The 21,337-nt window shown below is 42.4% G+C and overlaps 2 protein-coding genes across 2 annotated transcripts; one reads left to right on the forward strand and one right to left on the reverse strand.

Annotated features, from left to right (window-relative positions):
• Positions 1–5,105: 5,105 nt before the first annotated feature.
• ALG2 (ALG2 alpha-1,3/1,6-mannosyltransferase) lies at positions 5,106–10,921 on the reverse strand. Its single transcript, XM_022600274.2, has 2 exons — positions 10,371–10,921; positions 5,106–7,918 (listed from the first exon to the last, which is right to left on the reverse strand). Exons 1-2 carry the CDS (start codon positions 10,716–10,718, stop codon positions 7,016–7,018), a joined length of 1,251 nt encoding a protein of 416 aa, XP_022455982.1. The 5' UTR covers positions 10,719–10,921; the 3' UTR covers positions 5,106–7,015.
• Positions 10,766–18,488, forward strand: SEC61B (SEC61 translocon subunit beta). The gene is made up of 5 exons (XM_022600275.3): positions 10,766–10,830; positions 11,029–11,182; positions 11,380–11,477; positions 16,374–16,475; positions 18,203–18,488. The coding sequence occupies exons 1-5, from the start codon at positions 10,766–10,768 to the stop codon at positions 18,288–18,290; spliced, it is 507 nt and encodes a 168-aa protein (XP_022455983.2). The 3' UTR covers positions 18,291–18,488.
• Positions 18,489–21,337: the final 2,849 nt, after the last annotated feature.

The following is a 21,337-nucleotide window of genomic DNA, read 5'->3' on the forward strand; positions in this document are numbered from 1 at the left end:
AGCCCATATTTTTTCCTTGTTTTTAAGTTTGCCTTTTAAAATTTTAAATATTTACTTTTAGAATTTAAAGTCAATTATTTTTCTGCTAGGTTGCTTGTAGTAGCAAACAGTTGGAGCAATCATAATATATAATAATTAGGAATTAATTAGAACAGACGATACTTCCTAAATAGGGCAATAGTTGGTAACACAAATGTCTAAAACTACACTGTAAGAACATAAGTGACCAATAAGATTTTATGCTTTCTTTTATGTTTGAATTATTTTATCTTATGAGAAAAATCAGCTTATGGTGTATCAGAAAATACAAGCAAACAAAAGAAAAATTTAATGCCTACGGCTTAATCACACCCACCTGGGGACAACCAATGTTATCACCTTGGCGTATATTCTATTAGAAACTTTTATAATTATATATATATAAAAATATTCTCACATTTATTCATTTAGAAAACCGTTTCTATAAAAATGGGACTACATCACTTGTGCTTTTTTAAAAAACAACTCAATGAGGTATAATTTACATGCAATAACATGCACTCATTTTAAGCATACATTTGATTAGTTCTGACAAATTTATACACCCTTATAACCACCACCATAATAAAGATACAGGACATTTCCATCATGTCAAAAAGTTCCTTTGTGCCCTTTCCTAGGCAATCTCTCTCTCTCCCTGGGCCACAGGCAAAGAGTGATCAGCTTCCTGTCACTATAGATTAGCTTTGCTTTTTCCTTCCTTAAGGTTTCACATCCATGGAATCACACAATATGAACTCTTTTGTGTCTGACTTCTTTCACTCAGCATGTTTCTGAGATTCATCCACATCATTGTGCTTATCAGCATTTCATTCCTTTTTATTGCTGAGAAGTATCCCATCGTATGAATGTACCACAATTTGTTTATCCACTCACCTGTTGATGGACACTTAGATTTTCAGTTTTTGACTATTAATGGAAAAAGATGCTATGAATATTTGAATAAGTCTTTGTTTAGATATATGTTTCCACTTATTTTAGGCAAAATATCTAGAAGTGGAATTGCTAGGTCGTGTGGTAAGTGTCACATATAATTTTGTAAGAAACTATCAAACTGTTTTTCAAAGAGTTTATTCCATTTTCCATTCCTATCAGCAACGTGTGAGAATTCCAGGTGCTCCACAGTCTCACCAACATTTTTACTGAGTCTTTCATTTTATGGGTATGCACTGATACCTCATTGTGGTTTTAATTTGCATTTCTTTAATGACCAGTGATGTTGAACATCTTATCATGTGCTTATTGGCCACTTGTATAGCTTCTGTGAAATGGCCATTCAAATCTCTGCCCATTAAAAAATGTGGGTTGTTTGTTCTCTTACTATTGAGTTGTAAGACTTCTTTACATATCCTGGATGCAGGTCTTTACCAGATATATTACATATTTTCTCCCAGGCTGTGACTTACTTGTTCTTTATTTTTTTTAAAAAGATCACTGTCCTTTGAAGAGCAGTTTTTAATTTTGATGAAATCAACTTACCAATTTTCCCCTTTATGCTTTGTGCTTTTTGTGTCCTATCAAAGAAATCTTTGCCTACCCCTGAGGTTATGGAGATTTTCTTCCATTTTCTTTTCTAACTTCTGCAGTCTAGCTTTTACATTTAGGCCTATGATACACTTCAAGTTCATTTTTGTATATAGTGTGATGTAAAGGTTGAGGTTCTTTTTTTTTTCATACAGATACCCAATTGTTCTAGCGCCATTTCTTGAAAAGACTATCTTTTCCCCATTCAATTACCTCGGCACCTTTGGCAAGAATCAACTGCCCACATGTGTGCAGATTTATTTTAGAACTCTATTCTGTTGGATTGATCTATTTGTGCATCCTTACTTCAGTACCACACTGTCCTGACTGCTGGGAAACCTGATATTGAGTTACACAATCCACAAACTGAGAGGGAAATACTACTTGTTGGGGTTGCTTAAACATTCTGTCCATCCCTCCATGGTGTGACTTTCCCTGGCGAAGGCAGACTTCCAATGCTACTCTTACTGGGATCCCAACAGACAGGGACAATTCATCCTGACCTGTGAACGACGGCCTTCATCCCTAAGAAGCTCATGGCATTCTACAGTTTACACATCAGCTTCACATCCTCTGTCTCACTCATATACTGATTCAGTCCTCTCACTAACTCTCTTCACAACCTCCCTATGGGGTGGGCTGCTTAGAACCTGATTATACCCATTTTATAGATAAGGAAACCTAGACTTTAGAATTATCACCATCAGGACACCTTCTCAATAGTTGTGGAACCCTGAAATTCTAGTTTAAGTAACACAGAAAAGCAAAGGCCGATCTGACTTCATCAACTTAGCGGTCTGCTCTAATTCTGCCTGTAAATTTCTTGGGTGAGTGGCAGGTCACAAAGGTAAGTCACACCTGTGCTACACCTGTGCCCTCCCCCCCCAAACCCCCAACACACACAGACACACACACATACATATACACACACATACATACACACAACCCCTGAGAGACTTCTAGGCTATATTTGTCTCAAATGACTTCAGTGGCTAGCCTAGTGATAGTGCTTCCTACAAGACAGTTCAGCATTTGCTTGTGGTTCTGATTCTGGGTAACAAGACCAGTTAACCCTTACTGTGAGCTCCACACAATCCCCAGTCCGCTGGACAAGGACACAGTGCTGGCTCTAGCAGCCCCTTGGCTCGGAGGCAGTGTGGTAAGATCTCTCTCTATCTCCCCTGCCAAGGGTTGCTGTTTAATCAGAGGACAGTTGTCATTGAGAAAGCTCCCCACCCCTCAGCTAGCAGGCAGGAGAGCACTGGTGTCTGGGTGGTGGCACCCTCACAGGCTGTTGGGGACAGAGCTGCAGGGGACTGAGGTTAGGAATGAAGCAGTAAGAAGTTCAAAGGAAGTCGCAGGATATAAGGGGTTTTGGACAAAGTAGAGGTGGTGTGAGGGGCTTCAGAATGAAGTTAGAGGAGGGCTGCAATTGTCCCTCTGTGTGACCTCAGGCAGGTCCCTTTCTCTTTTTGGGCCTGTTTTCCCATCTGTGTAATAGTAAATTAGGTTGTGTGATATCTGGGGTCCCAGTCTACTTGATTCAGGGAGTTGGAAATGCAAAGAAAGGAGGTCACAGGACAGTTAGTGATGTTGGCAGAGGTGGACAGAGAAGGGCTGATGGTCATGAACAGGGATGGGGGATGAGCAGTGGAGTGCCCAGGTGCCTCATTTTCTTCATGGAAGGAGAAGACAGTAAAAGTGAAACCGGCATAGTGGGCCCGTTAGAAGGTGGTGAGGCAGTTACTGATGACGCATCTGTAGTACAACTGAGAGAACTGTTGACTTGGTCCAGGGCTTCCTGGCTGTAAGCCTCAGCTTTTCAACAGTAAGCATAGCTACAATAATTGCCTGGAAAGATGCTGTGAAGGGCAAATGATACAACCTGGAAAGGGCTTTGCCAACTCTAAAGGCTGGCCAAATAGGGCTTCAGTATCATTAGTCATTAGATCCTTTCCAAACAGGAAAAACCGCAATACTGCTCCCCGTCAGCTGAGTGAGTAGATGTCTTTTCTAAGTACATGCCTCCAGCCCCACCTCCATCTCGTGTGTGTGTGTGTGTGTGTGTGTGTGTGTATAATCTGAGCTAACTGGTGATCCATGGAAGGCAGTGAGGGGTCAGGGGTTGCATCCATGTGCACAGGTGAGTGAGCCGACACAGGAAAACAGTGACCTCTTTGAAAGAGAGCACATGGGAAAGAAGCTTCCATCTCCAGCTCACCCATCCTTGGATGGGGGTGGGGACGTGACAGTATTTTCTGGTGTGGATTTTTTCAAACACCCAACTCTTAAAACCTTTTGAGTTACAACAGCTTGCATTTCTGCTTTGTGCAAGGAAATGACCCTGATAACTCCACTAAGACTTTGAATGACCCAATGTCTGCAACAGTGAGGGCAGGTGGCATGGCCTCCAAGCTGCAATTCTCACAGGGTTGGGATAGGGCAATGGGGTGGGTGTGGGACATCAGTACCTCTTTTAGGGTCAGAGCACTAATTTGAAGACAGAAAAGTGTCCTGTCCCCCAGCTTTGATTTGACTCAAAGAATGCTATATTTATGTTGAATTTCATAAAGTATTGAAGGACGTGTGATATTTATGATTGTCAAAGGGGAACTGGCTGAGAAATTCTGGTATGTGCCATCCTGGATGGGTCAGGTAATCGTGGGTTGAATCCTGGTTCACTCACCTTTCAATTGTGCCCTTGAGCAAGTCTTTCATCTCTCTGAGCCTCTTGGTGTATAAAATGAGAGACAATCATACCCACCTCACAAAACTGCTCTGAAGATGAAAAGGGAAAATGAATAACAAAGTCTTTCTAAACCTGAGGACCTGAACAGGTGTGCCTGCAGTGGGGTAGAGGACTTTTGACTGAATACACACACAAGGAGCTTGGTCAGGGTGGAGGCAGACTGAAGAACGGTAAAGTGGTTGGACTTTGGAATCAAAGCCCTGAGATGCTGCCCATCCCTCCAGGCTGTGAGACACAGGCAACTGCTTAACCACACTCATCTCGAAAGGGAAGAGTACCGACACCTCATAGAACTGTTAGGATGACATGAGTTGTCTGATATGTGTCTCATGGCCCACAGTTAAGTGCCAGAAGAATTACTACTGTTAAGGTCCTGGACAGTTCACTTCAGTCTTCCATGCTTCTATTTCTCCTAACTTCACCTTAGTTCTGCAAGCTGTGAATACCTCCTATGGGCAAAGCTCCATCCTAGGTCCAAGATGCACCAGAGGCTGGAAGCTCAGGCAGGGCTTTGCATCCTTTCCAGATCTGTGGTCTCACTGTCACCTGCTGGGACCTCAGACAATGAAGGGAAGTTAAACTTAAGGCCCATGAACCCAGGTAGCCCATTTTGGAGGGATCTGCATAAAAATGGTCAAACAGGCAAAAGTTTTAGTGCTTGGAATGGGTAAGCATCAGTTATGGCTCAGCACATGACTGAGTCTGTCTGTCCTAAACCCAGTGGTCAGAGCCATCAGGACTTTCTGGAAAGGCTGCAGTTCCCTGAGAAATACATGCACCAAGCCACAAAAGATGGGATGAGCTACTTTAATGGATGGCAAGCTTTCACGACGCCAAAGGAAAGAGAACTCAACTGAACTTTTCATTCCATAAAAGACTCAATAAACCTGACACTCTCATTTTAGTGAACTCCTTACTGGTACAGTCATTTCATTTCATTAAAATGCTCCTGCGAGAATCCAATCTTTCTAAATGTAATGAAATGTTAATGAATACTAAGTCTGACAACATTAAATTTGGTAGTGATTTAAACATTAATAAAATAAAATAAAATACTCCTGTGGTATAGACTGATGTGATAAATCACAACCTGAAACTTCATGCCCTAAAGAACCCCAAAGAACAACATAGTAGTGCAGCGCGAAACCGCACGGAACATTGACAGTTAATTTTTGATAACCCTAAATTGCAAAATAGCTAGTATTTATACAGCCCATACTATATGCCAACTACTATTTTAAGTACTTTACATATATTATGGTAATCCATCACAACCACCCTATGAGGAAAGTACAAGAGCAGTTACTCCACTTTACAGATGAAGAAGCTGAGGCCCAGAGATTAAGCAATTTGCCCAAAGTCACACAAGCTGTTAGACTCTCAAGTCTGTGCTCTTAGAGTTGATTAATGTGGAACCTTTGGCTAGTGATCTTTGCTATTTCTAAAAATGAATTTAGCTTTAAGGATATGTGAGAAAGTGCTTTATGTTTATTTGTGCTTAGACCAATAGGTAAATAATGAACTCTAAGACTGGTCAGTGCCACCAGAAGGTCAGAGAAAGTGGAAGGGGAAGGTCACTTCCAGTTCGGGAGCTGGGTAGAGGGTCAAGGAAAGCTTCACAGCAGTGGCATGAGGCAGGCCTTGAAGGATAAAAAGCACTTGTGTCAGGCTTCCCTGGTGGCACAGTGGTTGGGAGTCCGCCTGCTGACGCAGGGGGCATGGGTTCATGCCCCGGCTCGGGAAGATCCCGCGTGCCGCGGAGCGGCTGGGCCCGTGAGCCATGGCCGCTGAGCCTGCGCGTGCGGGGCCTGTGCTCCGGGGCGGGAGAGGCCACGGCAGTGAGGGGCCCGCGTACTGCAAAAAAAAAAAAAAAAGCACTTGTGTCTTACACTTAGCAGGCGCTTACTTAATAAAACACAAATATTAATGAAGCTGATGACTCAGACAACACTAGAAAACAAACCCTAAACAAGATGCACGCTGCACACGTGACAACAGCCATTCATTCCAATATCCAGTTAACTCTAGTTTCTGATTCAGGCTGGGCTGTCTACAGTCCTAACACCACCACCATAGATCACAGAGGCCAAAATCTAGTATTTTGTCTCTTCCTATGATAAACATCATTTATTGTCATGTCTGTATGCAAAAACACAACAAATCATCTTTGTTAAAAAAAAAATACAAAGCATTCTTGCTATGGATCCAGGCAAAGGTATGACTAACAAAAATTTGCTAACAGAGGTCACTGAACACTGAGGTGGACTGATTCTGGAAACTACAGTAAGTGTCTTCTCATTACACTATGAAGCCAAATTAATCAACTTTGATGATGATACACTTAAAGTGTTAAAACCAAATAAGGCACAAAACAACTCAAAATTTATTCGTACAGCAACAATCTAGAGAACATATAATTAAAATATTCTGCTGAATGTGAAATTGTACCATATTTATATCTTAATCAACATTGGTAAGACTCAGAATTATTACAGCCTAAAAGATACTATTTTTTTCTAAAAAAGCGGACTGGGAGATATGGGGGTACAGGAAGGTGATTCAGATTTAAGATTCAAGTATGTTAAAAAAAAAAATCTCTTCTGCCTTAGATACTAGGCTTTTTTTCTTTGGTTTCAAAACTGGGTCAACAATCTACAAATGTGATGTTAAGGAATACAGCATAAACACCTGAAAAAAATCTGACTATACCAGCAGCTTGGTGACATATTGGTAAAGCTGTTCTGTAAATGCTTCAGGGGAAAACTTCTCTTTCACCCTGGCTCTTCCGGCCAGTCCCATTGTGGCCTTTAAGGAAGGTTCATGGATGAACCTTTCTATTGCTTCTGAGAAGTCAACTGGGTCAGGCTCACACAGAAACCCTGTGACGCTGTGGACAATGGATTCCAAGGGCCCGCCTGAATTAACAGCAATGACTGGGCACTGCATGTACATGGCCTCCAAGGGAACGATGCCAAAGTGCTCATTGCTTGGTGTGTAAAGCACACACATGCAGCCGTGGAGGAGTGAGATTTTCTGTTTGTCCGAGCAAGACCGAAGGAAAGTCACGTACTGGCCTAGGTCAGACTGCTGGACCATTTTCTTCAATTCCTGGTAGTGTTGTACATTCTCCAGGACTCTCTCATCATAACCACCTGCAATGATCAGATGAACTTTGTCCCAATCTTGGGATGACAATCTTCCACGCAGCTTTACTAGGGCTTCTAGTGCCAAAGTCAGATTTTTCTTCCTTTCATATCTGTTGATGGAGAGGAGTATGAATTTTTTCCCCTTGGGGACTATGTCATCAAGCTTTTCAAGAACAGCTGAATCAAAGCTGGTGATATTCAGAGATGGGTAGAGGACATCGGGGTCTATGTGAGACAGGGACTTGAACGTTTCCTTAAAAATGGCAGCTGTGAACTGGCTGTTGACCAAGATGCAGTCTGCCATGCCTGTGGTGTATTCCTCTACCCAGTCAATTGGGGCCCTGTATAGGCGCTTAATAAAAGAATCTCTCCTGGTGAGAAGCAGGTCTGGGAAGTGACAGTAAAACAGGATTTTCTTACGCCGTCTGGCCAGCTTGAACACTGGGATACAGGCAGACACCTAGCCAAAGCAAAAATCAACAGCAGATGAAGTGACTGGTCAACTAAACTTCAACCAAATCAAAGAAACAGATACCTACCCTGCCTGCCAGTCTGTGGGCCCTTCATGGGCAATGTCTGGTTCTGCGTTGTGTGCCCCCAGACTCTCACCTGGTACAACGCCTGGTATACAGAAAGCTGGCAGGCAGTTTCTGGATATGTGCTAAATATTTAAAGCTGCAAGTCCAGTGGTTTCCTCTAGAACAGCACTGTCCAATGGAAATAAAAATCTAGTCACTACACTAACAACTTCTTAAAGGTTAAATTAATTTTAATGTATTTTATCTAAGATACTATCACTTCAAAATGTAATTAATACTTAAAAAGTTGATGAGATCTTCTATTCTTTTTTTCTTTTTCACATTAAATCTTTAAAATCAGATGTGTATTTTACACTTACTGCACATCTCAGTTCAGACTAGCCACATTTCAAGTGCTCAATAGCCACCTATGGCTAGTGGCTACCTCACTGGACAGAGCCACTCCAGTATCTTCCTCGTCCTAAGGAAGTGAATGAATGAACTATAGTAGTTTAGAGTGTAGGCTCTGGAATCAAGATTGACAGGGTTTGAATTTCAGCTCTACTAGCTAGCTGTGTGACCATGACCAAGTAATATACCTCTCTCTCTGGGCCTCAGTTTCTTCTTCTGTAAATTGGTGACAATTTCAGTTTAAAAAAAAAACCCATATAGTTTTTGTCATTTTTAAATGCACTGGTGCATGTAAAACGTGTAAGAATTTAGCACACACTATGTGCTCAGTATTTATTGAAATGTTAACCATAATCATTACTAGAGACTTTCCTGTTGGGTAATCTTTACAAGTCAATCTCCGGCTCACTTAACACCTGAAAAAGGTGAGCTTTAGGGATATTGAGGGATTTATCCAAAGCTACTTAGAAAATAGCTGATATGGAACTTGAATCCAGGTCTCCCACTTCCAAGCTCGGTTTTTTCTCTATCCACTACAGTCTCAGCTGCCTCATGCTTACTAATTTTACACATGCAGGATATTTGGTAAATGTCCACGTTTCTCAAAAAGAAATAGCTTGTACACAAGCAAGGATGATCAAAAGCAACTCAGAAGTAATAATTAAAGAAATACAAATACAAACGTGATGCCATTTCCACCTATTAGTTTGGCAAAGATTAAAATGCTGATAACATCCAATGTGAACAAAAGCATGGAGTAACAGGCTCTATCACTGTGGGAGAGTAGAATGACAGAACAGTAGAATGACAGAAGACAAATTTGGCAAAAGCTATTGACATTTAAGATGTACAACTCTTTGACCTTCCAATTTTGACCTACCAATTTTATTATTATGAATTTCAAAGGCTATGCTTGCAGAAGTACAAAAAAAAGGCATAAAGATGTTCATTACAACACTGATCTATTCACAAAAAACTGGTCACACTGATACTGTCCTTTAGCAGAAGAATGTATAAATGATGGTACAGTCAAACAAAAGCAAATTTTCCAGCCACTATGAAGAATGAAGTGAATCTCTAATATTGATATGTAAGGATGTCTCAAGTAAAAATTTTTGGTGAAAAAGAGCAAGTTGTCCAATAGTAGGTGTGCCATAATCCTAATTATTACAAATAAAATATGTCTATGAACAGACATCATATGCTGGTATAGCCACAGACCATTTCTGAAAGCATACAGAAGAAACTGTTAACAGTGGCTATTTTTAGGGAGTGGAACTGGAATGGGGCTTTTACATTCTAGTCTTTCTTATTATTTGAATTTTTAGTCCTGAGTAGGTGTTACTTTTTAAAATAAATATTTTTGGGGATAAAAAAACAAAACACAGAAAGAGTCTAGAATAGCTAGAGCCCAGATCCAGGTGGACATTATCTACCAAGGTAAAGAGCCTGGACTTTTCTCCAAAGACTAATGGGGAGCCATGTTAAAGTTTTAATAGAGACATGACATGTTTAGCTTAGGGTTTTATTAAATACATGACACTGCTGAGGAGCGGAGTGGCCTGACAGCAAATGCTACAGTGGGATGCATGTGGCTTGGAACTAGTGTTAAGAGAAATAATGCAAAACAGGGAAGACATACAAAACATGACTGAAGGCTGACTTCTAATGCTTGCGTTTCTTAGAGAGAGCACCAAGGCCCACATGCTTCAGAATCTCCCGATGATCCAGTGAAGATGCAGATTTCGGGGCCCCACCTCAGGGGCCCAGGATGTAAACACCTGAGAGTGGGGCCAAGCAATCTGCCACTTTAACGGGTCCACACTAAAGTTTGAGAACCACAGTCTCACTCCCACTTTGATCTCTCCAGATCAGTTCCGATCTTTCCGAACCACAGACAGGGAGAGGTCAGCAGAGGTCATGCGGCGCGCCCTCCGTAGTGAGAAAAAGAGGGGCGGCGAGGGCCGGTCGTGGCCACCTCACCTGGTCGCACACTACCACGTCGAACTCCTCGTCGCCAAGGAACAGCACGTACAGAGCCAGGAAGATCATGCGCACGTAGGCGCAGATAGCTGCGCCGCGGCCGCCCCAGCCCAGGCTGCGAGGCAGCCAGTCCCCGGCGCAGCGAACCGGCAGCTCCCTGCTCTCCGCGAAGCAGTGGCCGGGGTCGTAGTGCGCAGTCCAGACCTTCACGCTACATCCGCGCGCCCGCAGCGCCAGGGCTGCGTCTACAACCAGCCGCTCGGCGCCGCCCACACCCAGGTCCGGGTGCAGAAACAACACGGACGGTTTAGGACCCAGGTCCTCATCTTGGCCCTGCTCCTCCGCCATAGCCCGAGAGCCGCACCTTTACCTCTCACGCTTAAAGGCTTCCGCGCATGCTCCTTCCTCCAGCTTCCCAGATGGCCCAAGACGGGGACCGACCACGCCCCGCGGCGCGTGCGTCGGTTAGGTCACGTCAGCGCAAATCTGTAGGTGCCTAGTAACTGCCGGAGTAAATTTCTCGTCTCATCATGGCTAGATCCTCCCATTGGTTGAGACTGGACTCTAGGAAGGACGCTGTGATCCAAAGGAAAAATACATGAGGTCTGTAATTCCCATACAGCAGCTCACAGGGTCTCCTCTTGCAAAATTCCTACAGGCATATCGTAGGACAGCCCAGGCGTCCCTGGAGTCAGCGAGGACCCTGCCAGCAGGTCTGGGGGCGGGACCTGAGTCAGTCCCTCCGGCCGCCGGGCTCCACCGTTTCTCCGCTGTCCACTTCAGCTTCCTGCCACCCTCCTGTCTCCAGCATGGTTTGTGGCCTCAGCCGTCCCTCCTTGTCCCGGCTTCTCCCAGGCGCCGAGATTCCTGCCTTACGCTTTGTCCTGCTTCCGCGGCTCCCTTGTTTTCCCCAACCCCCCGTGCATGTCCCGGTCTCGGCCGTCAGAGCCTGGGGTCTGGGGGCCGGCCGGCGGCGCTTACCAGTCTCTCTCCTTGTCTCCCTCTACAGCCTGGTCCGACCCCCAGTGGCACTAACGTGGGCTCTTCAGGGCGCTCTCCCAGCAAAGCAGTGGCCGCCCGGGCGGCGGGATCCACAGTCCGGCAGAGGTAAGGATCTTGCGACCCTCTTGGCTGTGGGCTCCGAGGGACAGGGCCCAAGAATTCGTTGGTCCTGAGAAGGAGATCCCGGGATGTTAAGATTCATAAGGGCAGAACGAGCTAGCTGCCTGTGATGTGACCGTAGGGGTAGTTAAAGACTTCTTGGTCTTTTGCGTCTCGAGAGGGAGGCAATATTTTCTTCGCATTGCTCAGCTTTGAGTACCACTCTTGAAAAAGGAAAGTTAAACTGGAGTAAGGTCATAGACAGCATTGAGAAAACCGATGTCATTAAAATGGTGTCTTTAGACCTGAGCTCTCCACTCACATTTCTATCTGGAAGTCCCATACACACTCGGTCTAACATGACTCGTCTAATGCGCAGCTCAGTCTTTCCTTTCACCTCAGCTCCCGCCGCCAATTATATCTCGCTACGTCCATAAAGCACTGCTGTAAACTCGTTCACTCAAAGCCAGAACTTCAGCGTCATCTTGGATTCTTTTAATGCTGTCTTTATCCAGTACGTTTATATTGTACATGAAGAACTTCTCATCTGTTTTTTCCTTCTCCATTTCTACTGCCTCAGTTTAACACTCAGTTTCTCACATCTAGAGAATTTTCTACCTAACTCGCCTCCTCTCCAGATCATTTCCACTCTAATGCATCTTCTGCTCTGATTCTGGCACACTGCTGGTTAGTTTCTTGTTGCTGAACTTAAACACGGTGGGGAGGGGGAGAGGGTTACCAAAGCTCTTGATGGTGGGTTTTTTTTTTCCCCCAGCCTAATCGCTTGTCTTCTCTCTCTCCTGTGATCCAGCAACAGTGAGCTTATTACTGTTTTCTGAACTCACTAGACACCCCCCACCCCCACCCCCACCCCTCCGGCCATTTGTGTATATTCTCCAAGACTAGGCTCAGGGATTATTTCCTCTTGAGGCCTTCCCTGACTCCAAAGGCAACAGCAGCTACTAGTCTTCTCTTTTACTCCCAAGCATTTTGTTCATACCCTTCTAATAGCATTTATGTTTCCATGTTTATCTCCTTCATTAGACGTTGACAAAAACTGCCCATCAGCTCTATCCTACCATAAGGCTGACACAATAAATGATGAGTGAGGGAAGGAATCAAGCCACCCTGTAATCTTGGGATTTTTTTGAAGGAACCAGTGGGGGTTTTATCTAGAGAGGAAAAGACCTTGAAGAGATAAACAAAAACTATTCTCAAGGATGTGAAGAGGGATGAGACTTCTCTTGTTGGCTACAGTAGGTAAATCTAAAACTGATGATTTGAACTTACATGAGACAGATTTCGTCTTAGAGCAAAAACAATTCCCGTAGAACTGTGAGAAATGCTAAGATGACCCTGAATGATTGTGAGTTCCCTGTCATCAAGATGTTCAAGGTAAGGCTGGGATGGACCAGCTGGGAAGTGTGTCAGGCTGTGGTGTAGGTTATTTGGGCTTGGGGTGCTGTCTTGTTCCCACCCTGGATTTCAAAGATTCTTTGTGCTGGAATGGAAAACCTGTCCTATCGGTACAGTTCCTTGGGGAGTGGGTCTAGTTAAGGAGAACTGGTAACACTGTGGCAGAGAAATTTGATCATCTGAAAACTCTTAAAAAAAAGAGAAATCATGTGTTTATCAAATAAATGAAACAAGTATTTACTTAATAAAATTGAAATAACTGCTGCACAAGTGAAATGGAGAAACAAACATTTGAGGACAGATGGAGCTTATCAAGTTGGGGGTGTTGATGTCTTTTAGAATTCACTACCGCTGGGGCCAGTGTAACTCAACAGACCATGGTTGTATGTACTGAGAGACCCTACAGAGTTCCCATCTAGAATCTTGGCACTCTTCTAAGTGTTACTTCCTGAGTGTAATGTAATAGGTATTGACTGTTCAAGAATATATTCCCTCTTTGTGAGTCTGTAAGAAAAAGTTGAAGCTAACAGTTAATAATAGTGCTGTGGATTATGTAGTCCACAGATTTGCATTCTGTCTCCATGTTCAATGAGGTAATAGAAGTAGAACCTTGAGAAGTAACTATGGGATTTAAGGTCAGGCCAGGGTTGGAGTCCTTGCTGTGTTACCACAGTATAAACGGAAGTTGCTAGGATGAAAAGGAGCAATAACACATTGTAAACTGTAAAGCCTTAAAATGCTTCAGTGTTCAGGATTTTTTGTTTTTGAATTTCTTTTTATACAGCAGGTTCTTAGTTTCTGTTTTATACGTATTAGTGTATACATGTCAATCCCAATCTCCCAATTCATCACAGCACACCCCCCCCACGCTTTCCCCCCTTGGTGTCTGTACATTTGTTCTCTACATCTGTGTCTCTATTTCTGCCTTGCAGACTGGCTCATCTGCACCATTTTTCTAGATTTCACATATATGCATTAATATACGATATTTGTTTTTCTCTTTCTGACTTCACTCTGTATGACAGTCTCTAGTGTTCAGGATTAATGGGAATCAGGCATAGTAAGGTGATGGACTAGCTGGGGTATTAAGGAAGTCATCAAATAGTTATTGAGGGTACATGCCAGGCACTGTTCCAGTCATGAGGCTGTATCTGTGGACAAGCTAGTCAGGGTTTGACCTCATGAACCTTATATTCCAATGTAAGAGACCATAAACAAGGCAAATAAATAGATAATTTCAGGCAGTAAGGCCAAGAAGAAAAATAAAGTTGTGTGGAGACTAGAGAGTGGGTGAGGATAGGGTGTTCAGAGTAGGTGACAGGTGAGTAGAGACCTAAAAGAGACAAGGGAGCAAATTATGCAATGGTCCGGGGAGGAATAGGCTTCCTAGACAGGAATAGTTAAGTGTAAAGACTCTGAGGTGGGAATGAGCTTGGCTTCTTTGAGGAACAGCCAGAAGACCACCATGTTAGAACAAAGTATGTTCAAGGTTGGTTATGAAAACCATTGCGTTAGGGTATAGGAGGAGGGAGCAGTTACACAGTGGCCAGAAAGAAGGTAAAATAGACCCCAAAAAGAAATTTAGGAGATTAAAATGGGCTCTGTTAACTTCTACCTAGCTTCCCGGTAGGGGGGATGGGAGGTATTTTGAGTACATTTTTGGTATTTCTAGGTGGCCTGAATCCTCTGCTATGTCTGTGTGCCAGCAGATGTAAGAAATCTTCAAAGAGCACAGACTGATTCCTTGGGGGCTCCTGGAGATTTTGAAGACAGGAACTGGAGTTGGGTGGGTGTGGGAATAGTAGAAAGTACCTGGGTCCTAGTCTTGGCTCAGCCGATGACTTCTTATGTCCACACTGGGTTTATCATCTAGCTCAAGTTCCTTTTTATGAACGAGGAAAATTTCACGTACCTACTCCACCAATTAGATGATGTGTATCTGTGTGTGTGAAAGCTCTTGTAAGTGTATGAATTACTCTGTAAATCCCTGTACAGTTTACAATCAGTTTTCCCATAGAAACAGTCATACAGATGGAGTTAGAAGTTCCCAGGTGACCATGTAGCCCATAATTAATGTGTCTGAAATGTAATCTTTTTAGTACAGTACATCAAAATCATCGTTTGGCACTAATTGTTTTTAGATTTCTAGCATGAACACAGCTCTTTTTGCTGGAGCCCACACTGGAACTGGGACTCCACTCTCCCACTCCATGCAGCAGGGCAGGTTCCCTGAGCTCTAGGCCAGTGCTTCTTGCATTCAGAGTGTGGAATCAAGTCTGTGGTAGGGTGAGGTGGGGATTAGGAACCAGAGTTGGGAGGCAAGAAGAGACGGTGGGGACAGGGTATTCACTTTTGGTTTCTCCCTGTATGCCCGTCTTTTTTCAAAAATCCAGAACCAGCAGTCCACGGATAACTGGAATGGGATTTTTGAGGGAGGGTGTGTTGGGATTCGGTTAATGGCGAGGGGTGGTGACGGGACAGGGCTTTCTCTCTCTTCCTTTCCCCTTCCCTAGAATTTCTGAGTTGGTGATAAATGAGCTGAAGGTTTCTTCTGACCTGTCTCATACTTACTACTTATTTTTACGTGGTACCAGTTTTGCACTGAGGGGAAATGAGAAGTGGGATTGGAGGAGTGCTGTGTGGGAGAATAGCTGTTGGGGAGGGTTTCCTAGTGACCGAGGAGAGGAGGGAAAGGATTCCCTGGCTTGCTTCCTGGTCAGTGGCATTAGTGCTGTTCGCTGCTTCTGTGTGCCAGGGCTGCCTGCACCACACAGCTCACTTCACAAGCCTTGATCCCCTTGTGAGGGACAAGTTCTGGTTGGGTGTTTCCTGCATTTTTTTCACATCCTACCTCTGTCCAGGATCTATAGTCAGTATATCAAAATAATGAAAACAGATTGCAAAATAATTTTTCATAAAATATATACTCTGTTTTGAGACTTGGATTACAATTACAACTTATGTTTTTTGTCTTTTTTGTAGAAAATACAGTAATTTAAAAACATTTTAAAGTAGTCATTTAAAAATCAGGTAATAGGGATTCAGGGTATTTTTAAGCAGGAGTTTTTTACTTGACTTCACAAAAATACATGTGAAGTGAAACTGAAGTGCACTGTCCAAATGAGGTGCCCATATGTGTGAGCAAGTGGATGGGCTCAAGTCAGAACTGGGTCCACAGCCGAGCGTGGCTGCCTGCTGCTATGTGGTCTTCGGCACTTTGCCTAACCTTTTATGAGCCTCATTTTCCTCATTTGTAAAATGGAGATGGTAAGTACTTTTCTGGGTTATTGTGTGCATCAGTGTATGGTGGGTACTCAGTTCTTAGTGGTTATGATCAGTGGAGTAAAAGCCAGCAAAAGCAAGGAGGTATTAGCAAAGAAAAAGTTAATATTTTGGTTCTTTACCAGTGTAACGGTAGCATATGTTATAATGCTCTGATAAGGGTTTCCAAGAAAAGGCCATTTGTCACATTTTTTCTCTTCACAGGAAAAATGCCAGCTGTGGAACGAGGAGCGCAGGCCGCACGACCTCAGCAGGCACTGGGGGGATGTGGCGATTCTACACAGAAGATTCACCGGGGCTCAAAGTGTAAGTCCTGGGAGCAGACCTTGTGTTTCTGTCCAGAATCACAGAGCCCTTTGGCAGCACTCTGTCTCTGCCACCAGTGGTGTTTGCTTTGATGAGATTTGTAATACACAGCAGCTTCCTTTGTGCCGGGTGGGCGGGGTCTGGTTTGTCCATCTAGCAGCCAATTAGTTTAGGGCCTGGAATGACATCTGTTTATGGTTTGAGTGAAAGCAAGGGAACATCTTCATGTAGCTCTGTTAGAATAAATGATGGGAATAGAGAGAACTGGAGGGAAAACGGTTTAATTAGGAGTTAGAATTTTTTTTCAGGTTGATAATAGTAGCATTTCCTGAGAGCTTACTAGAAGCCTACACCGTGTGTGTGTTAATATATTTAATACCTCAGCAACCCTATGAGAGAGGTGCTGTGATTATCCCCACTTTACAGACGAGGCAAATGATGTTTGGAGAAGGTGAGTCACAGGGCCACAGTCATAGCTTGTGAGGGACAGAGTTGGTTTCCAGACTCCCTCCAGCGCTTGGACTCTCAGCGCTGCACTCTCAGCTTTATGCTTTATGGCTGATGTTACCTAACGGCGCTTTAAAGTAAGGCAGTATGATCCAGTGCATCGTGACGACGATCTCTTCCTAGGTACTTTTAAGTTTGTTTACTCCCATAATTGTCCAAATTTTGGAAGAACAAAATAGTGTAGCAGGACTTGGATCTCCGTGCATTGATTATTGTCCACTAGTGGACTCTTGTTACTGCCTGCTCTGCTGGGTTACTCTACTGCCCAAATTATAAAGATTCCTGGGGTCTTTTCCTGTGTCCACCCCCAGGTGTACCTGGGAGGTGAAGTGACATCTTGAATTCTCCAAAACTGTTGTTGGCAAGAGGAGTCAAAAAGACGAGGCCTTTGACTGACATCAGCATTGACAGGTTGTGTAAAATCAAGGAGTTCTAACTTTAAGAAACCCAAGTACTAATTCTCAACCTGGAAAGCATTTGATTTAGGGAAGGGCTGATGAGTAAAATCTACTTCCTTTCTACAGTAAACTAAATATAAATCAAACTTAATTAATGTTGCCTAGAATGTTTGCTCCCCTAAATATGGGAACCTTAAAGCAGTAAAATGAGCACTATGTGTGGAATCAGAAAACCTGAGTTCAGATCCCTCCTTTCCATTCTGGCTCCGTGTTCTTAGGCTCTGTGTTCTCATTTCATAACATTAATATTTGTTTCACCTGTGTCTTGAGCTTGTTAATCATATGGGATCATATATTTGAAAATGCTTCATAACTTATAATGGGATATTCATCTTTGTTATGCCAAGTTTATTGTAGTTAGATGATGAAGGTGGTCTTTATTAATTTGAAATAATAGTTTGGTAATTGGATCATTTGCACTTAAAGAGTTTAGGAAATTTTTTAAATTACTTTTTATTATGGAGAATATCAAATGCACGAAATTAAAGAGACTAGTGTCTCTAAGACATTAGACCCTTTTTTTGTATATATTTTAGTATGTTTCATTAAAAGATAAGGATTCCTCCTTTCTAAATAACCGCAATGCTGTCACCCTCAAAATATCCACAATAATAATTTTTGGAATATTTTTAAATGTTGTAAATAATATTCTTCTATGGATCTTAGGTGCTTTCCCCTACCTTTTCCCCTAGGCAGTCTTTAATATTACAAATATATTAATGTATTATTACTGAAACTAAGCCTGCCTTTTCTTATTTCCAGTGGCCCTGTTCCAGTATTGGTTATGAGTCTTCTGTTCATCGCTTCTGTATTTATGTTGCACATTTGGGGCAAGTACACTCGTTCATAGATTCCGCTACATCCATCTGTCTGTCATCTGAAGAAGAAAGGAAAAAAACCCCAACATATCTTGGACCAAAAGCATAGTGATTTTCTGTTCATGAGAAAGAAATTTTCTGTAAGCTTACTGTTTTACAGGGAACTTAATGAAAACTGATTTTAAGGAATCATTTTTTTCCTGTGGCTAATAAACTTTTAAATTCATAAACCAAGTCTCATTGCTTATGCCTGGCTGCTAGGGCCCTTAGTCTCTCTACCTTTAGATTTACAAGTAAATATGCAGAAAGCATTTTGTGGAGATTGTTTTTTTGGTTGGATTGACAGTTTCTTATATGACCATGTAGTCATTCAAATGCACGATACTGTCAGTGGCCCTGGCTTGTTTTCTTCTAGGTATCTCTGTCTTGGTCATTGTTATTTTGGGTGTTCTGTGGTTTTCAAGGAGTGTGCCTATGACTCCATCAGGCAGATCTGTGTTCAAAGGCAGCTGGTACCCAGCGGAATCGTCATAGAAATCATCCAGAAATCTTGGATGAAATGTTTGCTCATTCTATTCTTTGTCTCTAAAACCATACATAATATTTTTGCCTCTTCTTTCTGTCAGTTCTTAATTCTGTGGGTGTAGATGAGGGGTTTCAATCTATTTGTCACTTGTTGCTAAACCCCTTTTGAAAGAATTCATTTGATAAATTGGATTTCTTATATAAAATTTTGTTTTCATTTTGGAAATTAAAGACCTTAATAATCAGTGTGAGATACCATTTCTAAACTGAGTTGATATAATTCCAACCAAAAATAAAAATGTTTGAAGTTTCACTTAGCTTATGCTGCCTTCTGGGTATGAGCATTCACTTTTTGGTAGACCACAGGAAATACCAAGAATAGCTCAAAGGTGCGCACTCCAGGAGTCTAGGACTCTAAGCCACAATTTTTAAAGATTGAGATCCATTTAAAACGCCCTAGTTGTCCAGCAGAATCACAAAATGATGAAGAGGTGTATTAGTTTAAAAAAATCAATAATTTGGAAAACATCTTTCTCTAAGCCTATTAAAAAAAACTTCTACAACAGTTTCATAAGTGTTTTCTTAAATCCTGGCTGAAAAGTAATTTTAGGTCCAAAGTGCCAAATCTAAGTGGTGAAAGTATGTATCTTTAAAAATGATTTCCTACGGCAATATATGGGTGAGTGTGCTCTTGTAAATCCTAACAGATGGCAAATTATTGGGGGAAAAATGATGAAAAACTGGTTCCCTTTAATCTTGGGAATTGATTATTGCATGAAATAAGTATCTTCATTTTGAAAGTCAGAGGAAAAAGTCTCAATTTTCATTTGCAAGAAATTAAAGATGATAGTATCTATAATAGAATTTTTTTCTGATATTCATGTTGACAATACTAATAACAGTTAAAAGTTACACATTTAATTTGGAAAAGAAATCTGCTCCTCTGCAGGAGGGGTCTGTTTTTCTTTGGGGGAGAAGCTGAAGCCACTTGGAGCCATTTGGTTGTAAGGGGAGCACTCTTCACTGCACAGTGCTGCTGTTAGCCTCCTCTGCTTAGCAGTGGTCTCTAGTGGACTGATTGCTGAAAGTCACTGACTTTTCTGAGCTAGTGGTTTATAAGAAAATGCTAGTTTTCAGTGGCAGAGCAAGATGCTTCATTCAGCAGAAGGAAAATTGGGGGTTGGGCATAAAAATGTACAACATTTATTATGTAGCTGTTTTTGGCTCTGATGAGACAATGCTAATACCATAGCTGAGAGTCTTAGTGTTCAAGCTGTTCCTTTTTCTCTCTTTTTCTTTTTTTCCAATTTTTAAAAATTGTGGTAAAATACACATAACATAAAAAGTACCATGTTGGCAGTTTTTAAACTGTGCAAGTCAGTGGTATTGAATACATTCAGATTTTTGTGCAGCCGTCACCACTATCCATCTCCAGATCTCTTTTTCATCTTGCAAAACTGAAATTCTAAGCCCAGTAAATAGTAACTCTACTCCCCCTCCCCCTTCCCCTCAGCCCCTGGCAACCACCATTCTACTTTCTGTCTCTATGAATTTGACTTTCTAAGTACCTCATATGAGTAGAACCATATAATATTTTTTCCTTTTGTGACTGATTCATTCCACTTAGCATAATGTCCTCAAGATTCATCTACGTTTTAGCATATGTCAGAATTTCCTTCCTTTTTAAGGCTGAATAATATTCCACTTATGTATGTATCACATTTTATGTTCCTTTCTTTTTAAATAGGGATTCCTAGACTGTTGTTTCCTAGGGGATCATGAGCCATTTATAGTAATTTCAAAAACTTAACAAATTAGACCTTGACCTGCATTGAGGCTACCTTGGCCCAAAGAATCCTCAAGCTCCCTTGACTATGGGCTAAAATCTAGCCATTACTGAATGGACACAGCCAGCACATGCTGAATAGAAGCTCTAAGTGATTAAAACTGGGAAAGTGAATTACATTGTAACTGCAATTTGAGCTGAGCCTTATAAGTCACTGGGGAACAACCATATTAGGGAAAGCGCCCAAGAGTCCCTGAGGCTAGTGAGGGATGGAAAGACTAAGATCTCTGGGCCCAACAGTGCCTTGAACACATTCCAGTAAAAGAGTAGACGAGAAAAGATCTATTCCTGGGAGAGGCGAAACACGTTATATACCTTCTGTTTTCACACCTGTCCTAGTCTAGACTCCACTTTTTTTTCCAGGTGCTAATGTCCTCATAGGAAGAATTGAAAAAAAAACTTCTGAAATGCAAATGTTGGCATCAAGTTAAAATGGATGAAAATGTCTACAAAGCTGGCTTCATTCAACAGGAAATACTGTACAGTATGTGGTGTTCCTATGCACAGGAACTCCAGAGCTGCACTGCCCCTCCCCTCAAGTGCTGCAGGAGGAGAGTTCGGCCAGGACCAAGTTTTTGCACAGGCTCCGGATGCGCAGGCTCAGCGGCCATGGCTCACGGGCCCAGCCACTCCGCGGTATGTGGGATCTTCCCGGACCAGGGTGCGAACCCATGTCCCCTGCATCGGCAGGCGGACTCTCAACCACTG

Source organism: Delphinapterus leucas, chromosome 6, assembly GCF_059928025.1.
Source record: "Delphinapterus leucas isolate spDelLeu-1000000601 "Yukka" chromosome 6, BTC_Dleu_Yukka2, whole genome shotgun sequence".
Classification (NCBI taxonomy): domain Eukaryota; kingdom Metazoa; phylum Chordata; class Mammalia; order Artiodactyla; family Monodontidae; genus Delphinapterus; species Delphinapterus leucas.